The sequence below is a fragment of the Sus scrofa genome, chromosome 8, assembly GCF_054392235.1.
Source record: "Sus scrofa isolate SSC_HxYL_T2T_F1_AM1 chromosome 8, Sscrofa_HxYL_maternal_Yorkshire_Landrace_v2.0, whole genome shotgun sequence".
Taxonomy (NCBI): domain Eukaryota; kingdom Metazoa; phylum Chordata; class Mammalia; order Artiodactyla; family Suidae; genus Sus; species Sus scrofa.
In genome coordinates this window covers 23,655,263-23,682,187 of record NC_139390.1, presented here as the reverse complement: position 1 = coordinate 23,682,187, position 26,925 = coordinate 23,655,263, and the positions used below count along the sequence as shown (strand labels likewise).

The 26,925-nt window shown below is 34.1% G+C and overlaps 1 protein-coding gene across 7 annotated transcripts in view; it reads right to left on the bottom strand.

The window, feature by feature from the left end:
* Nucleotides 1-26,925, bottom strand: part of PCDH7 (protocadherin 7) — a 418,557-nt gene that overhangs the window by 137,825 nt on the left and 253,807 nt on the right. The window contains exon 3 of one of the 7 annotated variants that reach the window (XM_084970758.1): nucleotides 18,332-18,358. Within the exon in view, the coding sequence (XP_084826884.1) occupies nucleotides 18,332-18,358 (27 nt within the window). 7 annotated transcript variants of the gene reach the window in all.

The window sequence follows — 26,925 nt, the reverse complement described above, 5'->3', positions numbered from 1 at the left end:
CAGCGTTATAGAAAATTGGGTTCATTTTCAATGCCTCTCACTTATATGTCACTGATTTTCCAAAATATCTCTTTATTTTGATTATTAAAGCAACCAGATTGAACTGCATCACAGGTGCAAAATGATTTGGTACATTATTTGATGGAATGTAAAGTGTGGAAAAGGTAGGCAATAGGCAAGAGACTTATCTAAAATTACATAACTGCAAATTTGAGAATACAGTGGAAAGAAGTTAAGAGCTGAAGTTGAAAGTAGAAGAAATAAGAATTATGTTAGCTTAAGGGAAACTTTTTCCTTAAAATTACTTTTTGAAAGGATTTCCCTTAATACAAACTTTACTGAACTGTAGAAAATAAAGAGAAAGATAGATAAAGCAGCATGGCAATCTGTGGGTGTAGGAGTTAGAATCATAAAACATCCACTTGGTTTCAGGAAATAGGACAAAGAGGTTAAATTGGAGCTTCAAAGGATACTTTAGAGCTGTTATTCCTTAACAGGAAAGTGTAAATTACGAAGAGAAAGTCAAGAAGAAAAACACTAACATTCATTTAAAATTTTTCTAGTACTTTTTTTTTTTTTCATCATATTGTCCAGGAAATCTAGCTTATGAAGTAAGAAAACACATCCTGAGCATTAACTTGTGGATTTATAAAACAAATATTTGGACACGATCTGTGAGAATGGACTTTTAAAAGTAAGTCATTCAAGTTTACCACGTTAAAATCAGTCTATGTTTTATGAAACATGTCATTTCCTAAGTTGATCACTTAAGATCTACATTGTTCTCCAAACGCTAAGATTTAAATTTTTTGCCCTAAGTAACACCGTGGCAAGAAGGGAGAGAGGCAACTAAGAATCTATCTCGAAGTCTGAAAAAACTTAATAATGTGAAGAAGCTCTCTGGAATTTAATTTCATTTTTTTTGTAATTCATTTGACTAATGCACCTTCTCTCCTGTCCAGCTGCCATGCAGAGTGCCTGCCTTCTGTCTCCGTATCTCTGCTCATCTGCCATCTCCCACAGGTAATTTTTGACTGTTTCTGTTTACTATCAACTTTTCATGACATTCTGCATCCCCTCCACAACCCCACCCCATGTCACGCTGCGGTGATGAAGTTGTGTGCAAGAGTTGTGAGGAACAGGGAAGTTTCTTTTACAATGAAATTTCAAGGTAAAGCATATCCAGGCAGTAAAAGAACAGAAAGTTGATTCTGTAATTCACTTTTCCATGAAGCTTCAAGGGTAATCACTGTGTGGTTGCCTTTGAGACCTGAGGTCATATACTAAAGCTATTACAAATGATTTAATAAATACATATTTAATTATTGAATCACGTTGAGTGCACTATTTAATTTCCTTACCACAGATGGCACGCAATTACTAGATTTACTCAGGTTTCTCCAAATGATTTCCATTAGCGTATATTCTCATTCTTTTATTCCCCTAAAGTTGAAAAAACTCTTTAGACAATTACCCCAGAGAGTTACCAAATATTAAAAAAAAAAAAAGAAACAAAACCATACAACAGCAAAAAGCATATGGAACTATACTCTCTAAAAACTGCATCGCAACACACAAATTTACTGAATAGCATTTTTAGGAAAATATGAGAATGAAAACTAGAGTTAAGTTCTTATATTTTATATTAAAATGTTATAAGGTTTTATTCTATGTGATGATCATCAGTGCAATACAGACCAATTGGCAAGCCTGTTCTGTATCAAATTTTCAGGAGGGAAATGAAGAGAAGAAATTAGGAGATTTCTCCAAAATCACAGCCAGCCACTCCATGTTGCTGACTGACATCCAATACTGCTCATATTGTATATGCACTGAGTGTCAGGCAGTCTACGTTACAAGCACCAGTTTTTCTTCACAAGAACCCATCAAAGTGTTACAGTTATTATCTTCATCTTACAGATGGGAAATTGAGACACAGAGGGATTAAGTAGTTTTCCAAGTCATTCAGCTTGTAATGTAGGAGAGAGATTTGGTCCAAGCAGTCAGATTCTACTTTCAGTGCTGTCACCACTGTGTTACATAACAACACCCCACCTGTAAGCTAGTGTTTCCGATTTCCTTAGCTAATTTCTACTAGTTTCCCCCTGGATGAATGGTAGGGTCTATTGATTATAGCCGCTTTAAAAAAAAAAATCTACAAACAAGAGTAGGTTATTAAAACAGCTATGGGTAATAGGACATTTCCTACCAATTCTGTAAGGTTCGGTTACTTAAGAAGAATGAGTTGGGTTTACACTGTACGTGAATGCAGCTCTGAAATTTTTCTTAAATCTATTTGGACCTAATCTGAACTGTTTTTAAAAAATTAAATTAAGATTGTGCCTATATCGCATGTCTCACTTTGGCCATAGTTAGAGGATTCTCAGTTAATATTTGTTGCTGCTCAGTTGCAAAAGCTTCCTTAAACCATGGTCTCCTATACGTACCCATCGTCATCATTGATTTTAGTTTTGTCTTTCTAAAATTAGGGTAATCATTTTCAGTTATGTTGTATTTGTCCTTTAAATTTTTTTTTTTTTGTCTTTTGTCCTTTTTAGGGCCACACCTGCAGCATATGGAGGTTCCCAGGCTAGGGGTCTAATCGGAGCTGTAGCCACCTGCCTACGCCAGAGCCACAGCAACACCAGATCCAAGCCTCATCTGTGATCTACACCACAGTTCATGGCAACACTGGATCCTTAACCCACTGAGTGAGGCCAGGGATCAAAACTGCAACCTCATGGTTCCTAGTGGGATTTATTTCTGCTGCGCCACAAGAGGAACTCCTAAAAATTTTGTTAATAGTTTCATATCTTTTTCGAAAATGGACCAAAAAATACATGACTATATGGAGGTGAAATGCATTACTTTCAAAATTTATAGGAGCCCATGAATGGATTTTTTTGGTTGTTACTGTTCTTGTTTTTTTTTTTTTTTTTTTTTTTTTCGGCTGCACCTAGATCATATGGAAGTTCCCAGGCCAGGGATCAAATCCAAGCAGTGGCTAGGATCTACACCACAGCAGAGGTAATGCCAGATTCTTAATCACCCCACTGCAGCGGCTTGGGGATTGAACCCACACCTCAGCAGTGATTCAAGTCGCTACAGAGATGTTGCCGGATCCTTAACCCACTGTGCCACAGTGAGAACTCCAGCAGATTGATTTTTTAATCCTGGGATGTACAATTGATGCCTTTCTTACCAATTAATGGTATTTAATTTAATGACTTTAAAAACATGGCTAGCCCCTAATAACAAGAGCCAGCAGTTATGAAGCACTGTGTGCCAGATACTGAAGTAAATATTTGATGTATATTATACCATTTAGTTCTCTTGACAACTATATGAGATCGGTATTATTAGTATCCCCATTTTGCAGATGAAAAATGAAGCTCAAGTGAACTTCACCAAGGTCACAATGCTACTAAATGAAGCCAGACTGAAACACAGGAAGTTCAAGTCCAGCTTGACCGGTTCACCACAACTCTGTACCATCCCCATCAATAGTAATATTCTGCAATGATAAACTGTTCTATAAAATAGTGGCTAGAGTGACTGAAGAACTGAATTTGTAATTTTAATTCATTTAAAAATAGTAGCTATACATGGGCAGTGGTTACCATGCTGGACAGGGTTTAGCTATATTGCCTGGTGTTTGCAGTGTTTTAACATATATATATATATATATATATATATAAATTATGCATTGGACATGTTTCTTTTTCTACTTGTAAAATGGTTAGAATCTTTCATCTGATTTTTCAATGAAATAATAATAACCAACATAGTAAGGAAAATCTTATATCTTTGAAATCATATTATGCAGAGAAGCTCACAGAATATGTTACTAGGGAGAAAGTTCTTGTAAACTGTGGCTTCCCTAATTTAACATTTTTCACATATGAAACCTATTTTGAACTTGGTGTTTTTCCCTTTCAAAGCTAATCTCTTTGTGAAAAAGACCAGTGATAGTGAAAGCAGACAGCTATCGCTGCCCTATAAAAGTGGCTCTGCCCCTGGCACCTCCATTAATGTGCATCTCTTTCTTTCCACGTGACTTTCAGTGTTAAACTCTGGGACTGGGGAGAGACTCACAGCAAATGAATGCAAAGGAGTGTGGCTCCCAGCTTCCCCAAACTTCCCATTATAAATAGTTCAAGCAACACTCAGTTCCTCATTGAAAAAGAAAAAAAGGAAAAGGAAACTTCAATAACAGACACAAAACTAACATCTGCAGAGCAATTTTACCAAGTTCTTTTACAAGATAAACTATTTGAAATTCAAAAAACCCTACAAGCTGTAGGCCAAATATGATTAATCGCACACTTTTGAAAGGAAAAGTTAAACTCAGAGATTTGGCTTGCCCATTTTTTGCAGAAATACTATTTCATATAGTGAAGTCACCGATGAAGATGTTTTTGGGGTGTCTGTTTTGTTTTGCTTTTTTGTGTTTCACTTTCACCCTTTCTCACATTAAGTCATCCTATGAGCTTGATGCTAGACTATCTGGTTTTAGTGTTGTTTCTGTCATTTAACTATAAGATGTTAGCAAATTAATTACTCACTCTGAATTGTTTTCTCATCTTTAAAGTGGAAATAATATAGTTTTAACTTTATAAGATTGCTGAAAATATTGAGCTAATAGAAAGTACATAAAACAGTGCTATATTCAATACATATGGGATATTATTGGATATTACTATTACTTTTATTATCCTTATGAATCAGTCTCACTCCTTATTTTAGTATTGCTTGTACTTCATAGTCTAGTAAATAAAGGATATTCTGCCTTGTATTGGGAATTAGTTATTAAATGCATGTATACAATTTGCTTAAGGCCAGGATTCTGTCCCATATTTATTTCTCTCTCCTTCCCTCTCTCTCTTCACCTCCCTCCCTGCTACAAAACTCAGTATAATACAGCATATAGGGTATAACTATCAATTACATATGGAATGAAATTAAATGGGTCTCTCCAATGTGCCAGTTTTTTATAAATGGGCAAGATTTCCCCCAGCTACTAGGTAATGGGAAATGTCCCAATGGCTATAAAGTAAATCTCTAAGGCCAAAGAAGAAGCTCTTCTCCTTTAAAATCTTGGTAGGATTTGTATTCACCCTTCTGAGATTCAAATGAGTTTGAGGAAAATGGCTTTATTTTGCTTATACAACCCAATAGGCTGGTGCTGGGTCTGTAGAAAAGAAAAGAAAACCTGTTTAATTTAGTGTTACCTAAAGTGAAGAAACTGGTTTAATATATTTTATGAGCAAAGAAAAAAAAAAAAGAAGGTTAGAACCAATAGAGGACAGCTGCAATTTCTAAAGAAAAAAAAAGTTAGCTTTTTTTGTGTGATGAAATGTTTACACTGTGGAAGCTTCTGACAGAAAATTTTCTTGGTGAGTAAGATACTATCACTACTTTAGACTCACTTTCTACATATTCATTGTCCTTTATGTAAAATCTTGCAGTTGGAAAGTCTGCAAAGAAGAAAGAATCTAAAATAAACACATTTAAATGAAAGTATGCTTCTGGCAGGGAGGTTGAGGTGATCAAGAGGCTTAAAACACATAAACACTTGGTAAGTATTTTAAAAGAAATTTTAAACAAGCATGATTTATTTTTTTCCAAACCAACTGTGCCTTTTCAAAAAGCTGCACGTGAATGAATAATGTGAAAACAGCTATTTTTCTTAAAGGGATGCATTTATCTCTGGAAGTGTTATGATTTAAGATAAAGTCATCTACTCAGAGCTAAAGTTTAGACTAATTAAAATATATAAATTACTTTTCTTCTGACCTCAAGGGGAGAGGCCCAGGCTGGCATCAGCACAAGCCATGCTCTCAGCAGGAGAATTATGATTATAAATGAAACAGGGCTTCAGATATTACAGGAATGCACATGTCAAAATATTTGGGGCTATAACTATAGACAGAATCAATATAACAGACACAAGCATCATTCTCCCCCTTGATTTTTCTATTAAGTTGAGAATTCCTTAAGGAATAATTATGTCATGCCAAAATTGAAGTTAAAATTTGCATTAATCAGTAAAGCATAATTTTATTAAAAGAAACACCCTAGTGACATTCTGTTATTGGCTTATAGTGTATTTTTTAGTTTTCTTGGATTATATCTCTATTCTTATTTAAATCTTGGATCAAAAGCTGTTTATTAGCATCACTGTAAAAATCCTGGCCTCTATTCTCAGGACCCATCTAAGTAGAGCCTATAACTCTAGCAAGCTTATTTTTGCCAATTTACTTAAAAACAACAACAAAATTGTCCCCATTAAGTACTGGAGTACTCTCAATGGTGCAGTGAAACTGTTGGGCTACTCATAGTTTTAAATAGTCCACATGGCTTCAGAGAGCAATGGTCCGATTTGGAATTGTGTGAACATTTACTGGGATGAAATGCACATGGTGACTGAACGCTTATCATTTTATCTTGTTGAGAGGCTGATATACCTTCAGAATTAAATTTTGACTTGAATCATGCCTGTTCTCCTTGTCAATATAGGTCAAATAGAGATCTTATATTTTTTAGTGGAGTTCCCGTTGTGGCACAGTGGAAACGAATCCAACTAGGAACCATGAGGTTGCAGGTTCAATCCCTGGCCTTGCTCAGTGGGTTAAGGATCAGTCGTTGCCATGAGCTGTGGTGTAGGTTGTAGATGGCGGCCCGGATCTGGCGTTGCTGTGGCCGTGGTTTAGGCCGGCAGCTACAGCTCCGGCTCCGATTAGACCCCTAGCCTGGGAGCCTCCATCTGCCACAGGTATGGGCCTATAAAGACAAAAGACAAAAAAAAAAAAAAAAAAAAAAAAAAGATCTATTTTTTAGTGAATTGATTTTCCATTATGTGCATTTATAAGTATGTTGGTGATTGTCTATTAAGTGAAAAAAGCTAGATGGACAGAATTTATAGCACTGGAGAAAGGATTGTGTGCTGTGGCTGTTTATAAAAACAAGGCAGCTTGCTCTACATATTAGAAGAAGCTATGTTCTAGCATATTGGCCCAGCATCTTCATTTCTTTAGGAGTTTAAAATTAGTTTAAGTAGTACAGTCCAAATGATGCTTTTGTTGTTTTGTTGTGGTATGTAATTGGTTAATTGGACTTTAAAATTATACTTGTTAAGGCAATAATTATTGTGTTAATCATAGAAGTAGGGGGTAAATATTTCTGTTCCCAACACCAAATATGAACATATTAATGGATTTTTCCCTTCATTTATGTATCTATTCTCAACAATAAAAATAACAACAAAAGGTACTCTTTTGAACAGCTTCTCTATAATTAGATTTTGGCTCACTCACTCTTCACTTCATGATTTCATGGTTGGGTTAGTAGGCGTACTTTTTAACTTACTTTTAAAATGTAAAACCATGCTGGTATGTGTGTATGAACTATATTTGATTGAATAGAAGTTTGTGTGCCTTTACAGATTTGAGAAAAAAATACATATATATGATGATTATGAAACATATCAGGTGTGTAATTATATACATAAAAAAATCACATTATTAAATCTGAGGCCTGATTCAGCGAAAGTACTCATACATGTGACTGTACACTGATTTAAATATGTATATTATTTGTATATTATTTTACCCACACTACTACCACTCACAGTCCTAGTTTTATCATATAATTAATGTATTTCCTGAATTTTCTTCATTGTTATAAAAGGTTTATATGGTATATATGTATATGCATATATTTTATACATATGGATATACCATCATAGTATAAAGATTAGTCAACATGAAGACAATGACAATAACACCTCTGATTTTTTACCATTTTAGTAGACATTAGCAATACTTTTTTGGAATACACTATTTTCTTGTTCCAAACTCAGGCTTACTAGATTTTATGTAGATGGATCTTGTGCTGTTTCTTTCTCTTTTTGTCACATGTTTTGTTTGGGAGGAAGGAAGGAAGGAAGGGAGGCAAAAAGGGTAAGAGGGAAAGAAAGATGGAAGATATCAGAAGAAAGCAATGAATACTGTGTCCTGCCATTTAATCCACCTCATACTTATTTTAACCTTTTCCTCATAAACAACAGCATAACTAAGTCTTATATAATGTTAGCCAAATATAAGCCTTCAGAAAATAATTTTTCCGGATCATAGCTATTTTAACTGCCTATGTTGGTGAAATATAAGAATCAACTGGCTTGCTGAATTGAAGATATAAGATTTTAGGAACATTGCAAGCAAAGACCAATATATTCAGATATGAACCAGACGTTATTTATTTTTAAGGGCCTTCACATAGTGAGAGTGCCTTTATTCCAAATTGAAAACCCTTTTTGAGTTTGAAAAAGACACTCTTCTAGCTTGAACACCTACTGACATTATTTTCTAAATGTTAAAATTGACAGCAGAAAGCTACTGCTGTTTTCTGTAACTCTGTGAAAATCTTTGCCCACTTCAGCCTTCTCAATTGCAAAGCTAGTCCAGATGGGACCATGAAATTTTTGCAGCAAGTTCTACAGCACATAATTTTGTTCAATAAAGTTATTATGCCACACACAGCTGTATACTGCCATATAAATGAGCACATGTGCAATAGAATTCTTGCATTATAAGTTTTATAAGACTAAAATTGAGATTATACAGCCATACACAATAATTTATTTGAAACATCAACATGTGCCTTGCTCTAGGGTTATACAAATGGTGCCATTTCTTTTCCAAGAGAAAACGTTTGTCATTTAATATTCAGTATTAACACAAATGTTTTCCTCAGAATTATAATCTAAATTAGGTGCTTTAAAATACATCAATATATCATTAACTTCTTACTTTAACATATTAGATCTATAGAAGAATCAATTCTCCCTAACAATAGTGAAAGAACCTAATCACTCTCTAAATTTGCTTTTAATTAGCATCATCTGCATTAATTGGTGTAGCTGATAGCAAAACATTACAATGCATTGCTATTTTATTTTTGAAATGTAATATATCTTTGGTCCCCTGTCTCGCCAAAGGAACCTTAGCCATTTTTTCCTGCAATGTCTTAGTAAATATTTTCAGATGTATTGCTCAAGAATTTTCTCTAAGAAACTAACTATATGAGGCTATTTTTAGGGATAGCACTATTCAAATAAATTTACAGGTAACTATTTGGCCTTGACTTCCTCTGCATGTTTGAGAATATCCTGAGAAATACTCCATCTTCATTCCTCTAATTCACTAACTCTCAGTCAAATTTTTGAGTGCTGCAAAAGAAATGCTGTGTAATCAGCAAGCTGCTGAGAAGGAAGAAAGGAATCTACAATTTATGCTGTGTTGTTTTGCACACATTATTTTTTCACGGTAATTATGAAACACAGGCAATATTTCCTGGTGGGGAAAAGTGAAAAAAAAATAATAACAAAAGTAAAATAAAAGCCTAGAGCTCTGAGAAGTTAACAGAACTAGCCTTCATAGCCAGATGGTGTTATAGATGTTCTCGGTCATTGTCATTGCCATAGTTCAGGTCCTCTGACCCCAAGTCCAAGGTTCTTTCCTCTATACCATACAATCTAATTGTGTTCAAGCCTTTATCCAGGCTCATTCTCAGTAGAGGAAAACTGCAAGCAAAGTAAAACAGGTTCTCTGGTTCAATGAAGACCAAAAATTTGTCTAATCAAGACCAGTTACTGATACTTGACTGGAGACCTATCCTTTTTTTGTAACAGCTTCCTTGACAATTAAATATTTTCAAAAGTACCTTTTTGAAGGTACTCTCATATATCCTATCTCATTTAATGATACCACTCTCCTCTCAGCTGCCTACAATATAAATTTTAGCTGTTCCTGATTCTTCCATCTTCCTTATCCCCAATTCTAACCAAGTCCTCATTTCTATTTCAATGCTGAAAATACATCTTTAGGGCAGGTAGCTTCAAATATTGGTGTGCTCAGATTTTCTGGAGGACTTACTAAAACATAGGTAGCTGGAGGTCATGAATATGCTTACTGCCTTGGTTGTTGTGGTAATAGTATATGCCTAGACTTAACAAGATGTGTACATTAACTATGTGCAATGCTTTTGTATTCAACTTTATTTCAATTAAGCTAGAAGAACAAGTTGCTGGATCCCCACGTCAAAGTTTTTGTTTCAATAGGTCTGGACAGAACCGCAGACAGAGATCAAACCCACACCTTTGCAGTGACCCGAGCTACTGCAGTCGGGTTCTTAACCCATTGTGCCACAGTGGGAACTCTGGGTGTTTATTTTTGTGTGCCTAATTCTCCACTAAAAAAATAAATTTTAAATATCTTCATGTACTTTATGATTGTTTCTGTCTCCCATATCCCAATAGAAATTAGGAAAAGAAACATAACTTGTTTGTCCTGATGACTTTCCTTTATTAAGTATTCTTTTAAAATGTCTTGATTACAAATATATCATTCAGCATATATTATCACCTCCAACATGCTATGTTAATGCAGAACTGTACTGAGAAAAGAGTTCATCATTATCTGCATGATTTTAGAAAAACAACTTGTGTAGGCATGTGTCTCTGAGATACAAATGTCTAAATCAATAGACGGTTATTTTTGTGTTATTTAAGTCACTGTCTTTAAATATACACAGATTTTGTCGTGATAAATGTCTTATAATTTGGCCTGTCTTCATCCTCAGTTTTAAGGATTTTACCTGATGCTTGAATATTTGAAATGTACTGCTCTCCACACTTACATTTTCTAAATATAGACAAAGTCTAAACTCTAAGTCTACTAAAACATATCTCCTATACCAAATGCAACTCAAAACCTGACAAAAGCTTCATCCAAATAGGGATTAAAATTATTATGGACTGAATGTACAGCAAAAATCCTTTCCTTCCATATCCAAACTTATTCCCAATATTACTTATAAAATTTTAAAGAGTAACTAGTTATAAAATAAAACAATGAAAATAATAATTAAATTACAGGATTATAATATAAATTTATTGTGTCTTCCTCAAGCATTTAATTTTATTATATTTCTCTTTAGCTGGTACATTTTCCCTTAAAAATTACTTACATTAAAATAATATAAAGCTTTCAGAAATAAAGTTGATTTTAATTGCTCTTGTATGAAAAGGAAGAAAGAAAGGAGGAAGGAAGGAGGGGGGACTAAAGAAGGAAAGAATGAAAGAAGGAAAGAAAAAATAAGAAAGAAAATACCCAACATGTATTTAAATCACCATGTTTAGAGTTTACTGATTTTATTGTTATACCTCTGTGGCAATTAGTAGCCAATTTAGCTTTGTCCAAAAGACAGTATAAATTAACAGCTTTCTAAGCCTAGTTAAATCACTCTCAATACTGAAAAGAAGAAAACAATTTAAATGTGGCAAAAGAGAGTATAACATCTTAAAGGATGGCTTCCATTTAAAACCATGGATTATTACCTTTAGAAAGTCTTCGAATTGTTTTGCGTAAAAATGCAGCAGACAATTTGGACTTCTAAACACTATTCTCATCAGTTATCTTTTTTTTTTTTTTTTTTTTTTTCTTTACAGGCCCAAACCTGCGGCATACGGAAGTTCTCAGTCTAGGAATCCAATCTGAGCTACAGCTGCCAGCCTACACCACAGCCACAGCCACAGCCACACAGGATCCAAGCCGCATCTTCAACCTACGCCATGGCTCTTGGCGACGCCGGATCCTTAACCTGCTGAGTGAGGTCAGGGATCAAACCCGCATCCTCATGGATACTAGTCAGGTTCGTTACCACTGAGCCATGATGGGAACTCCCTCTCATCAGTTATCTTATAACGAAGCTTCATTATCCCCCAATATTATGCAAGCAATGGTAAGACTGTGTCTAGTAATTATACTCTGAAAATAAGATTGAATTTTTCAGTTATCTGGTGAGGTGAAGAGATGTTACCAAGTCACTGCTGCATTTCTACAATTTCCTGAGGAAACCCCTTTTCCACTCAGGGAAGCATGTCCCAAGGTACTCTCAAAAGGTATGAGCAGGTGTGCTAAACTAACAGTCTTTCAGAGAGGCAGAGAAGTACTTTGCCTCTTTCCTTTATTTGGCTTAGTTTCAAAGCCTTTTCTTTTTCATGAAAGTTCTAGTCATATCCCCGCTGAAAAACCTGCCCTTCCTTCTCATAGGGTTGTGGTGTCAGCTATTATTCTCTGAGGAACAGAGCAAACAATTCCAAACTCTGAGAGGTGTCTCTCTAATTAGAACCACCAAATTAAAATGAACAGTGTAGTTTTTCTGTGTCATCATGTACTGGCCTTTAGCTATGAGGATTTGGGTGAGATAAACACTATATGAAATTTCTATGAGATTTTAAGTGATAAGTAGTACCAATAGGGAAAGGAAGAAATAAGTGTGAAGAAAAGCATTGGTTGTTTGGTGTGACATGGAGAGGAGAGAGAGAGAGAAAGGAAGGAAGGAAGAAAGAAAGAAAAAGAGAGGGAAAAAAAGAAAGAAAAAGAGGGAGGAAAGGAAGGGAGAGGAAGGAGGGAGGAAGGAAGGAAGGAAAGGAAGAGAAGGAAGAAATATTACACTAGGCAGAACAATGGCTGCCCAAAGATGCCTGCATCTGAATCCCAGACACCCATGAACACCTTAGATTTATGGCAAGAGGAGGCTTAAAGTGGCAGATCACTTGACCTTGAGATGGGGAGATTATCCTGGATTATTCAGATGGAACTAATTTTAGGGTCCTTATAAGTAGAAGGAGGGAGGCACAGAGAGAATTGAAGGGATGACAGCCTTAGAAGAATTTGCCCCATGTTGCTTTGACGATGGAAGAATGGAATCGCTAGCAAAGGAGTGTGGGAAGGTAGCCTCGAGAAGCTGAACAAGGCAAGAAAAAGGGATTCATTCTACCCTAGAGGTTCCAAAAGGAATGCAGCCTTTCTGATTTTTTTATTTTTAACCTGGTGCAATCCACTTCAGACTTCTATCTCTAAAACTATAAGATAATAAATATGTGTTGTTTTAAGCCACTAATTCATTAAAGCAGCAATAGGAAATAAACATACATACACACACACTTGCCTCATTGTTTATCTTTACCGAATTTCTCTTTTGTGTTTAAAGATAAACACTGTCCACATCAATGCCAAAAAATATACAATGCAAATCACACATAAGAGCCAAAACCATAATTTTAAATGTCTTTGTGGCTATATTTAAAAAATAAAAAAAAAGGAGTTCCCCGGCTCACATATGCCACAGGCACAGCCAAAAAAATAAAAGAAAAGAAAGAAACATGTGACATTAATTCTAACAGTGTGTTTTATCCAATCCAAAATATCCAAGATATTATCTTATTTATATATGATAAATTGTTAACTGAATTGTTAATAAGACACTTTACGTTCTTTTCATTTGTATTAAACCTTCGAAGTCCTATGTGCATGTTATGCTTACAGCACATCTCAATTTGGACTAGCAACATAGTAAGAGCTCAATTGTAACAACTAGCCAATAGTTGCTGCACCGAGTAATATGAATCTATATATTAACATGTATTAGTATTCTGAAGTCAATTTTGGTAATGGTTTTGAATATATTTATATGATTAAAAACTATAATATTAATATTGCATCCATTTTAATAAATGACAATGATTTATCTCTACATCTCAAACACATGTACTTTGACTTAATCTAGACACAGCACAGACAGTCCAAGCAGAAACATAAATGCTGACAAACCATCTCAACCTATGAAATCAAATAACTAAGTAGAAGTGTAAGATATTTACATGTCTTTCATGCATTTAGGTGGGTATGTTGGAAAGCTGATCTTTGAGTCTCACACAAATTTGTTCTTTATCATCTCTTTCCCAATTTGAATTTCTTTTTACCTATTCTATTTCTGATCTTACAAGCAACAAATTAAATTTTTCCAGTGCAAAACAAACTATAATAAAATGTTTGTGTCATTACATCTACTCTGAATAGCTGCTTATTCATATCACAGCACAGCTGCCATGAGCAGTCATGGGTCATGGTGTCTGCTTAGAGATAAGAAGCTGAAATGGCCAGAGCATTGCAGGTGAAAACACATGTACTTCAGACCATCCTTTTCCAGGTGTGTCTAAATTCTATAGATTTCCAATTTCTTATAATTTGGGATAATCTATATAAACTGCATAGTTTATTCTCACTGAGACTGAAATAGACATGTTTAAATAGACATTTTTAAATAGATATTATACAGAAAGATAGTAAATAATTGCAGATTTTGAGAATTAATAATCCTACTGGCTTTTATTTCAACCTAAGCAGGTAGTAGGACTTTTCCCCATTATGCTTGTTTTCCTAAGTAGAGCTAACACTTCTGTCAGCATTTTAAATAACTATATGATACTTGAAAATATCAACTAGACAGTTCAGTCTTTTTCACTGCCTGTGTATACATTCTATCCAAATGGCTATCAACCTAGTATTTTTTTTTCCTTTTCTAGTTTCCAGACTTACACATTTGAGAGATGTTATAAACTGTGATCATACACCCATACAGAAACACTCTCTTCTAAACAGTTAGTGGGCATTGCATTTTTATTTTTGCTTTAATTTTATTCCAATCTTCTATTTAATTTACAGTGAGCTAAATCTTCCAACTTTAAACATTTTTTTAAGGATCATCACTATTTGGCAAAAACTGTAAGTTAATGGTGTTCTTCAAAACTCTTAAAATATTTTCTTTCCTACAAAAAAATATAAAAATGAAACCCAGCACATGAACCCCCACTCCACCCTGACTTTAGTTTGCTTTTCTTATAAGGCTGTAACAAAACCTAATGCAGTATAGCTGATGCCCAAATATGGGCATGGTTTTTTTGGACAATAGTCTCATATTTATGTTTGGAACAGGCTTTCCTTACAATTAACAGTCTTAAACATTATAAATGATATTATTCATCATCAGTCTCCATAATATCCTGCTCCTCTGCTTGTCCCATCTCTTTATATTCTAATCGATGGTGGTTATAGATGCATCAGACCTGAGGTTACCACGACTCCCTTTGGAAAGGGAAAACACCGTAACCCGATTTCAAAGTATACACTTCAAAAAAAATTGTCAAGTATGGCATCCAGTCATAGAGGATCTCCTAGTGGGGAATTCAGATACTAGGGTCAGAAAAAATATAGACTGGCACATAGCTCTTCTGTCTCTACCTTCCGCTGAAGTGACAGGAAGTGACATTTTAGGACGTTCTAAGTGGCAGGTGGATGTCTGGGGACTGCTTGTCAAAAGAGAGTTGGATGACTGCCCTCATTGCACGTTAACACTAATGATAGTAGTTGGGGGCCCCAAAGTGAAGAACTTACTGCATGTATTTTAGTCATTTTTTTCCATCCCAGTTGAACAATGTCAGCTCCTTCTCTTTAAACTGACGTTGTCCTTGATAAAATCACAGATTAAAGGCTTCTCAAATGACAAGGATCATGCCCTCAGTTTGGCTGTAATAAAGAAATTGGCCCCATCTGAAAGCCAACAAGTGCATGGGGCCTCAGTTTTACTATTAAAAACAAAAGCAAGAAGCTCAATGGGCAGCCTTTGTGAATTAAATTTATACCTCCTTCCTTGGGACAGTTCTTTAAACACTTGAAAATAGTGTCATTTTTTTCCAAAATGTATAAAATTGTTGTTATACTGAGGCACTCTGTAAGATCACCCTATACCTTTCTGTGGCCAGTGGAAGAGAAAGTGCTAAAACCCCTTGGCACTGTATAGCTTCTCCATTCCATATTCAGCTGGGTTGGGTAGTATCCACTGTTAGCCACATAAAAGAAAAAAAAATGTTCCTTTTGAGAACATGCTGTACTCATATGACCCCTTATAGCACTAGGCAGCACTAAGAATGAGACTGGCTGACAGGCTGATATTTACTGAACAAACACATAGAGCACAATGCTCTATGCTTTGTAGTACTAGCTCACTTAATCTTCACCACAATTCTACACTATAGGAAGCATTATTATTTTTTCCTACTGAAGAATAAAAGGATTTAAGAAGCTTAGTTATTTTCCCATGGCTACTCAGTTGGTCACAGAAAAAGAACTTGATCCTGTTTATTTGACTCCAAAATCAAGACCTTAACCATCACACCAGAGGAGGGTCAGCTCCATGGCTAATATCCATAAACAGTTTTATATACGTTTATTGAAATTCTACTAATAAAAATTATATGTGTATTAATTACATATACACATACAGGCATATATATATGTGTGTGTGTATAATCTTAATTTGCAATATATTTTAATTATATTCAATGAAGGAGGGGATTAAAAACACAGGAACCAAGATAGGTCATCTGAAATTAGCAAAAGGAACAATCAGTCTTCAAAAGAGTGATGACTAGTTTTATTCTTTGGTATCTATTTCAAACGCTAAATTGAAAACATTTAATCTTTGTCTTTTCAAATTAAATGAGAACATGAATCTCTAAATCTGCACTGTGCAATATGGTAACCACTAGCCAAATGTGGCTATCGAAATTTAAATTAAGGTAGAATAAAATTAAAAAAAAATGGTTCCCCTTACATAAGCACTGATCTAAAAGGAACTAAGGACTAACCAAGCAATTCTTTTATCAAGGATATTCTACCCTAATTATTTCCCCCTGTAGTCTCTGTCCTCTTTCCCCTCTCACAATTCTGCACTCTAAGATAAACGGTTTGTCATTTTCACATTATTTTTAACAAGATCCAGTGGCCAAGTTGTCTGCTCAAATGAAAATGAAGACTGGCAAAATAAGAACTGACATTAAGACTCAAGGGTAAGGAGCAGGGCTCGGTTTTCCTTTAACATGAGCCAATGGTATATTTCAGGAGATATAATTTAAGACACAACATTTCATTGGTGACTTGAGTGCTACCAAGAAGAGGAAGCATTTTAAAACAGACAACTTTTTGGAAAAGCGTGACATCTGGACTGAAAGAAATTGTGTGAGTGAGAAAGAGATGAAAAAGATGAACAAAGCAATGAACATGTACATCTATCTATACAATCTCTTTTTTAAAGTGAGGAAAATAGGATGCCTTCTGTCCTTACTATAGCCAATCCTGATTTTCTTCATTATATATATACAGAATGTTAAATAGTTTTTTTCTACACTCATTATGAAAATAAGAAGATGGGGTTATTATGTTTAATAATTTCCATAAGTAACTTCTAAAAGAGTTCGCATTTTCAAAATGGGAGGTTGAGCAAGATGGTAATTTAGATTGTGAACCCATTAAGAAATGGGCTTGTGTTATGCTTTGCTCATTTTTAGCCCTGAAAATAGTTTTAGTGATAAGGACTGGTATCAGCAGCATCATTATTTTTAATAGCATTAATGATTTTCATAATCACAAGCATCCACCAACTTTAATAAAGCTCTTCGACTTTATAAGTGGTTTGCTAAAGTCTAATACCTATTTAATAAAGCTTAACCTATGATAGAGTGATTTAAATTCTTTTTAAAACTTTGTATTGTATATAAATGAACACATTTATAAAGGAAATCTTGAAAAAGAAATTTGTGACTAATTTGAAAAAAGAAAATGGATTTTTTTGAAGCACTGATTAGAAAGAATTAGAATCCTTTTTTTTTTTCCCCATACATGGAGGTTAAGAATATTTATGGCAAAACCATAGCATTTTGGTAGAGAATTCTCCACTATTAAGGTCGTCACAATGTTAAAAAAATCTCTATACCATATATATAAAATATATGTATACACATTGTCCTTCTCTGAGGCTATTACTGTATACTTTTTCTTCTCTAAGTACACAAATTGTAAATTTCCACAAGTGTGGAATAGCTGAATGTGTGATCTTATTTAATGACTACATTACATAAAAAATCTATTATAATTTTAAAGAGAATCAATGAGTGTTCAGTATTCATTTATCTTTAATGTAATTAATTTTGTTTATGACCCACCAGCCTATTAATCTCTATTCTTCAACATTCTAACCCTAGTTAATCTCTGTACTGTACTTTCACATACACTATCGGGACTCTTATTTAACAAAAATCAACAGTACATACGTACATTCTAAGACATTTTTCTAGGGACATCTTGAGGCAAAACTTCGATAATTTCATAAAGTAATGATTGACCCATCTCCCTCAATCTCTCTCCCTCCCTTTTTTTAATATAAAATCTTTTTTTTCCTTAATCAGGTGAAGGGTCATATGTAGGAAATTATACATGGCCCTCATTCAGTCATTTGCTACTCCTTAGCTTGGTCACAAATATCTAGATCATTGAGTCGTCTCCAATACATTGCCTGAGTGTAGGCAGGAAGAGAGGATGGAGCTCAAGGTATGTTGTGCCTTTATAAGTAATGCCCATTCTCTTAGTACCTGAAGTTCCTTGGAATGGTGCGGCACCTGTAAAAGGTTAATGAGCATAAAGACTTTCAGGCATAATGCAAATTGCAGACAAACATACACAGACATTTCATTGATAAACAGACAAGCAACATGCACACTGCAGGCGCACTACAGGTGGCAGATATTACTGCAGCTCCACCATTGGAATACCTTAGAGATCATGTATAATATATATTTTTTTCAACATGGCAAGATACCATTTTCATGTACTGTTTTAAAAAGAGGGAGAAAACTGTTTTCAATAGTTTTTAGGTATACTTGGCTTCAGTTTCAAAGAGATATTTATATCATCCTTTTCGTTACGGGTCATTAGAAATCTCAACTTTATCAAATAAATCAATTAAATAAATTTTTTTAAAAAGGCTCATTTTTTTTTCCTTTTTTAGGAGGCCTGATTCACTTCCATCCAAAAAGTATTAAATTCACAATTCAGGCACCTTGTCGTCACTATAGTTGATAAACGTCTTTACTGCTAAAAATAAATCATTGTCTAAATCATCTGGAATAAATATTTTAAATAGATTAAAACTCTCTGAGCTATTAAAAAAATAAAGTGAGGACTTTTGATGAACTCAAATTTTTAAAAACCAAGCTGTCAGGTTTTCTAAAACTCCTAAATTACTTGCCTTCAAAATTGCATTCATGGCTCTATGAGAATCATCAAGCATTAATGTACATGCATTAATACTACCATCATTGCAGAGGGCCTGCAGAGAAAGAGTTCTTCCATTCCCAGTTTCATTTTTTAAACAATCTCTTGCTATTTTTGTAGCACTCAACACTAATACAGAAGTAATCAAATTAGCATTAGCGGTTCATGTTGCAAACTTCAATTTGTATTGCTATGACATCAAAGTAAAAATATTTGCATATCAAAAGTAAAGGAGGTGGGATTTAAATTAATTTAGTGTCTTAAACAAAATTTAGTAGGCCTTGACGGTAAATTAAATGATAAATAGTTCACAAATACCAAAATTGAATATACTTATATTTCTTTTTTTAAAAATCCCAAGGCCTGTGTACTAAATGCTAATGAAATATGAAATCAGAAAAAGAATGGAATATGACAGTGCATATGGAAAATGTTGGGTTTCTCATATTCTGAGAATTCTGTTTAAATTTCTTTCAGACTGTAGTGTTTACAACTATTTATAACGCAGAATATGTAGGTGATAATTCTATCTGCCCATTATCTATCTACCTAACGTATTATAATATTCTGTATCTAATTATCAGTATTTTACCATGTAGGAAACTGTAGTGGCTTTGGTACATTTGTGGGCATAAACAATGCCAAAATAATGTGATTTCTAAAAAATGCATTCCTCCTTTTATCACCTGCTATTATCATGAAGTTTCCATCTGCTTATCACAATGATTAATGTTTTAATATTCCTTTCTCATGTGGTGATTCATATGGCCAAGTTGGGAGAAACACACAGTTTTTATGAATGGATATTTTCATGCAACCACGTCTATGTGCTTCCCAGGAGATAGCATGGTTTCAAAGTAGTAAGTCTGGCCTTTAAAATAATTTATATTCTGCTTTAGCTCAGTCTCTTCCTGACAGTGACCTCGTGAATGACCACCAATTTCAATATAATGACCTCCCTAGATGTTAAATATCCCCTACTGTACCTGGGGGCACATATTCTTAAATTGCCTATCATGAGAACTATTTCCTAGGTCATCAGTATGTAACTATGCACTGATGATTTTTTTGTTTCATATTCCAACTAATATGTAAAATAAAACATGTTCCTATGATACTACCATGCTTTCCAGATATTTCTAAAATATATAATAATTGGATGTATTCAGACTATTTTATCTTTTAATCTTGCATCGGTATCTGGAAAAGAGAGAAAATGCTATGAGCCATTCTGATGTTATTCTCTTTGTAACATAATTTGAGAAATACTAGGGCAAAAGTTCCTAGAGATGCTGTAAAGAGTATCCACCACATCTTATAGCTACTAAATGAGGCTCATGGAGCTAATTTGACATTCATATTTGGAAACTTTTAAGGTATTAGCCAAGTGCCCTTACAGAAAAGATGTACCAAAGATAAGTAAACAAGAAAAGGAAAGGATTTTCAAGTGGAAACTTGGGGCATAATATATATAGTTTATTATATTCATCTAACTTTTAAGTTTCAAGTGATCTGTAAGTTAATTACATTGTATTCAGGTAAGATAAGCAGGTAAAATGGTATTACATTAATTTATTAATTAAAGAATTGTTATTCTTGGATTGTTCTGTTTTGTTGGTGGTGGTTTTTTTGCTTGCTCTTCCCTGTGGCTTGGAAAAGAGAATTTTGGAGTATAGTAGAAAAATAACACTGATTAGCTTCTCCATCATAAAAATCACAAAGGGAAAGACTGAGGAAAAAGTCACTCTCTCTAATCTACAGCCTATGAAATTGTCATTTCCATGTACGTGTGAAATATCACAATGTACTGTAGAATATTACGCCCAAAGACAAAGATATTTTCGAGTGCATTCTGAATCTATTAGAATAATTTTAAAATTTAGGTAAGAAAAATTGGGTTGTACAAAGATCACCTTTGTCATTGTTCAACCATTTCTTCATAATGATATTATAGTCATTTTGCTTGACAGCAGCAGGGAAATAGGGATTGTCTCATGGGTTTTGCTTTGCAGATTTGCTATACTGTCTATGTAACAGTGAATCATTTGATCATCTAAGGTGGAGACAGTGTTTTGTTTGTTCATATGCTTTAAGAAAGGCGCTTCTAACTACAATCTATTTTCATAGAAAAAATAATAATTCTTTTCTCAGGAATACAAGAACATATATTTTTTTTTTTAAGGATGAAAAGTAACCTCTGGGGGAGGTAAGACAGAGATCTGAATATTAATGTAATCAGTAGTTGTCATTTAGAAGACAAGGAGAAATCAATTGCAGGCCAAAAGAAACTTGAACTTTGATGTCTACGACTCAAATAGAAATTATTAATAGAAGAAAAATTTCAACTTATGAAAAAACTCAAATGTAGATTAAATTTTTCTTGTTTTTAAGAAAGATTAAAAAATTTCATGTCTCTTAATTATTCCAGGTGGAAATTAGGATGCTTTTCAAGGTGATTCTCACATAGGATGAGGCTTTAAGAAGCTTGCAATAATTAGTATATTCTGGATTATGACAAATTGCATAAAAGGCTATTGTAGTTCACTGCAGAATCAGAAAATAGTAGTACATCTATTTTGTCATTGTTCTTTTAAAACTACAAAGAGCAGAAGAAATAAAATTAGATGAAAGGATAGTGGAGTATTTAGGATTATAGAGTTCAAATCTTCCTTCTACAAATAAGAACATTGGAGCACAAGATTGTGCTTTGTTCAAAGTCACACATCCTGCAGCAAAGCCAGTAGTAAATCACAGGTTTACAAATACCAATCATTAGAATATTGTGCTTATTTCAATATGAGGATGAGTAAGATGAAGAAAAATCAACTGAATTGATGAAGATCTACTCTGATAGACACTATGATACATGCTTCATGCATGTTTTTTCATCTCATCCCAGTACAATTCAGGAGGTTATAGATTTTATTAATTTTTCCAATGGGAATACTGACTCTCAGAAAAACAAAGTAAATTGTCCAAGGTTACAAAACTTTCATCAATCAAAAAGTTCATTGCAATGTTACCACTAAAACCCAAAAGCATTCCTCTTTACTATTTGTATTCTTTCCATTCTATATGTTGAAATAACTAAAATTAAAGATCTGTTCTTTCCTTCTTTTCTTTTTCTTTCTTTCTTTTTTTTTTTTTTTTGCTTGGCTTTTTATAGCCACACCTGTATGGAAGTTCCCAGGCTAAGGATCAAATCAGAGCTACAGCTGCCAGCCACAGCCACAGCCCAGCCACAGCAACGTGAGATCTGAGCCATGTCTGTGACCTATACCGCAGCTCATGGAAACCCTGGATCCTTAACCCAATGAGTGAGGTCAGGAATTGAACCCAAGTCCTCATGGATACTAGTCAGGTTCATTACTGCTGAGCCACCACAGGAACTCCCAAAGACCTGTTCTATAACTAAACTAGTATAGAATAATATTTCTTGAAGTTATGAGGGTGATGATTTATACTGCCTCCTGAAGAGGAATCCCAATATAAATTCTGCAAATACTTAGCTGCACTTGGGACTCAAAACAAAGACAAAGGAAGCTTTTCAGCAAGAGGACATATAAACAAAGCTGGAATGTGTTCTTACTTTCCTTTATTGGTGCTACTAATCTAGCCTTTGCACTAGATGACAAACGTGGTTCAAGCTTGAGAGGAATTTCTCTTTACATATATTTACCTTCCTCAAGTCTGGCTTGCTTTCTATTTCTAATATGAGAATTTTATTTGGACATAACATACCTTTGCCACATTGTGCTTGGATTATTTTATTGCCCATGGTGATCTCTGTACTTAACTTGGAAATTTTTCTGCCATAGAAAGGACCCACAAATAATTTTTGTATTTACATAGGGGCAGGCAATTTTCTCTTGGATATAATTCTAACTATTATGTTTTACACTCACTTGTATTCTTTCTTTGGGTCACCAATCATCATGTATTAATGATTCTAGAACCATAGCCTTTTAGAGCTAGTTGAAAAGACTTACAATGTTAGTGAATCCAGCCCCCTTATGTTTATGTATGAAGAAACTGAAAACCTGAGAAATAAAGCCAGATGGAAAAAAATTACCAAAAAGTAGAAGATTCAAGACCAAATCTAGAATTCCTTATCCAGTGTTCTTTCCATACTGTTCTTACAACAGCAGTGGTAGACAGTCCCCTGGCAAAGATGTTTAAAGATGAGAAATGAAGGCTGGCCTTTATCCAAGAATGCCATTTTGAAGACTTTTCTGTTTCAGTGTAGTTGCTAGTTATGAAGCAAGACTTTATATTAAAACCGAACCTTGCAAACTGATCCTTCCCCGCAGCTCACCTTGACCTCCCTCACAGAAGAGTCATGTGAGTCTTTTTTGTATTTTATCTATTTTTAAAATTTAATGTTTTTGAACGTAGAATGTGTTTTACTGATTCCTTTATTTCTCCAGCTCTGTAAACAATGAACATAATTGTTTTTTTCAAGTCCATCAATCTCAGTACTATAGATATTATAGATACTAGTGTCAGATTCTTACTGGTGTAAGAATTAGAAGTGTAGGAGGTCTCATGAACTTACTACAAAACAATATGGAATGCTTTTTTGTGTAATCCATGCAAAGACTTTCTTCGATTCAGTGGTGTGGGGCCCTATGACAGCAAAGAGTATCAACAGACAAACGGAAATACACTGTTACAATGCTATTATTAGTATTTATAACAGCTCTGGTGCTCTTGATAAATGAAGCCACATTAATTAGTTTCAGGATCTTATTCTCACTTTGGCATATCCACTAGCACTTCTGAACATGCAATTAAAATATTTCAAAATGTCACTTATGTTTCCATTCTACAAGAAATGCATACTGATTATGGCCATTTGATTTGTACTAGGCCGCATACATTTATAACAAAAATACGTTAACATTTTAGGGGTGAAGAAATCTCTCTTACACTGCTTGCACTGAAACAATGAAAAACAAAACTATCAATGATCATCCAAATGTATAATTATACTATTTTTCTGAGTATGAAATATTTCTGGTTATGCATGTATATGTTTAAAATTTATTTATTAACTCTTTGTGGTTAAAAATTTTCTTTACATTTTATGATTTTTTAAAAAATATTAGTCAGAGTTATGATATTGTTCAGATTCCTTTTTTTTGGGGGGCCACACTAGTGACATATGGAAATTTCCAGGCAAGGGATCAAATCTGAGCAGCAGCTGCCTCAGAGACACTGCAGGATCTTCAACCCACTTCACCACAGTGGGAAATCAATTCTATAGGGTTTTTTTTAAGTTTCACTGAAGTATAGTTAATTTTCAAGGTTGTGATAATTTCTTCTGTACAATAAAGTAACCCAGTCATGCATATACCCAGTATTCTATGATAATCTATGTGGGAAAAGAACTGGAGACAGGATGGATATTGACCCTGGTAACTTGGCTTTCCTTTTATTTTGGAAAATGTAAATTCAGTGAGGATTTTGGATGATAATCAGTGAAAGCAGACAGCTTTTTGGACATCCCATAAGTTAAATTAGTTTAACTTATGGACATCCCATAAGTTAAATTAGTTTAACTTATGGACATCCCATAAGTTAAATTAGTTTAACTTATGGACATCCCATAAGTTAAATTAGTTTAACTTATGGACATCCCATAAGTTAAATTAGTTTAACTTATGGACATCCCATAAGTTAAATTAGTTTAACTTATGGACATCCCATAAGTTAAATTAGTTTAACTTATGGACATCCCATAAGTTAAATTTGAATGCTTCTGACTATTTCCATACGAGGCAGAAAAAAAGAAGAAAAAGAAGGGCAACATTAAAAAAAGAGAACCTCAGTGACATAGAGCACAAAGCATTTTCATATCAGATCGACACTGGCACGGAAAGTCTTCACACAATGGAGCAAGGTTAAGAAGGGTGTGAACTGAATCCTTTATTATTCTTGGATGTTGTGCTATAATACATAAACTGATACATTCTATTAATTTAAAAGAGGATCTTTGAAGAGCTTGTACTTTATTCAGTGATAAAACATGGGCTTTTTATTGTCTAAAATTGATTTTATTTCTAATAAAATATTTGCTTCAACCTTGGGCAGCAAGGCAGCAGATAGTTCAATGTGAGACAGTAATATTATGAAAAATCGTGATATTTTTCCATGCAGCTCAAAGCCTCCTATGTTATCCATCAAATTCATTTCCCTTGCAACTAAATCTGTCATAAATCTAGGCATCCAAAAATGAAATGTGTTTCTCAACAATAATCTACTGTCAATAAACTTAATAAAGACTTCAAATGATACAACACTTTCTGGTGGTTTTAAAATGCTTCACATATAAATAAATTATTGATCTTGGTGTTTGAAGATGATATTTATAGTAATTTACAAATAGGAAAATGAGGTACAGGAAGAGGGTTAATGTATTCCAAATGTGAAGCTTTATTTTTCTTTTAATCTTTCATGATTTTAAATAAATAAGCAAACTGAATAATAAGTAAATGAATATTCTGATAAAAATTTATATTTTGTCTACAAGAAATTAACCAAAATTGATGCAATTTTTAAGAATTTAAGAATTATTGAATAATTTGAAACAAGTTTTAGGAATTAAAAAATAAGCAGTTCATTATAATTACTATAAGTGTTTTTTTTCCCCCTTGTTCAATAATAAATGAATTATTTGTTTCTGGGTGAGTACGGTACCCCATTCGTTTTTTCTTTACAAGCCTTGCACTTTCTTCTCTTCAGAATCAACTAGCAAGAACAAAATATGAATTTGGAGTTAGGAGTAATTCTAGCAATTTTTTTTTTTAGTGCTGCATTGGTGGCATATGGAAGTTCCTAGGCTAGGCGGAGAATCAGAGCTGCAGCTGCAGGCCTAGGCCACAGCCATAGCAATGCGGGATCTGAGCCATGTCTGCGACCTACACCATCGCTCATGGCAATGCTGGATCCTTAACCCACTGAGCGAGGCCAGGGATCAAACCCACATCTTCATGTATACTAGTCAGGTTCTTAACCCACTGAGCCACAATGGGAACTCCCAGAAATAATTCTTAATGTTCATATTTGGCTTCATTTTGTGTCTGACAATATCTGCTGTCTAGACTAAATTCTGTTAAGTGTAAAAGGAAATCCCATGCTTGTGCTAGTAGTTAAAATTCTCTTCATAGAAAAAAAAATCTAAATTAGTTGTAACATCTTAGTTTTAATAATATCTTGTGAGTTGCAGATTATTATGTCTTTGAATTATTAATCTGATACTTAGGAAAAAGTGTGTTTTGTTACCAGAAATCTCTAGTGTAGAAAGTCATGTTGAATACTTTTATGCCTACTGTTATTTTTTTTAGGTTTTTTTAAAATTATAGTTGATTTACAGTTTTGTGCTAATTTCTGCTGTATAGTGACCCAATCGTACATATATATATATATATATATATATATATATATATATATATATGCACTCTTTTTCTCATACCATCTTCTATTTCATGCTCTATCCCAAGAGACTGGATATAGTTCCCTGTGCTGTACAGTAGGACCTATTGTTTATCCATTCTAAATGTAATCGTTTGCATACACCAGCCCCCAAATCCCTGTCCATCCCACTCCCTCCCCTTCTCCCCCAGGTCAATCACGAGTGGACTGTGTTTCTGTTTTATAGATAGGTTCATTTGTACCATACTTTAGATTCCACAACAAAAAACAAATAACCTAATGTTATTTTATGTGATACTCATAAGATGTTAAAGTGAATACTGGCAGCCCATATTATCTTAAAACAGAAGCATCTTTAGCTTCTACAGAAGGAAACCAGTCTCCTTATTTCCTCAAACTATTAACACTGCTGGGAAAAGAAAACTAGAAGGGAAAAGAAACTAGAAGTACAGTTGTTGAGACTTTTAATATCATTATG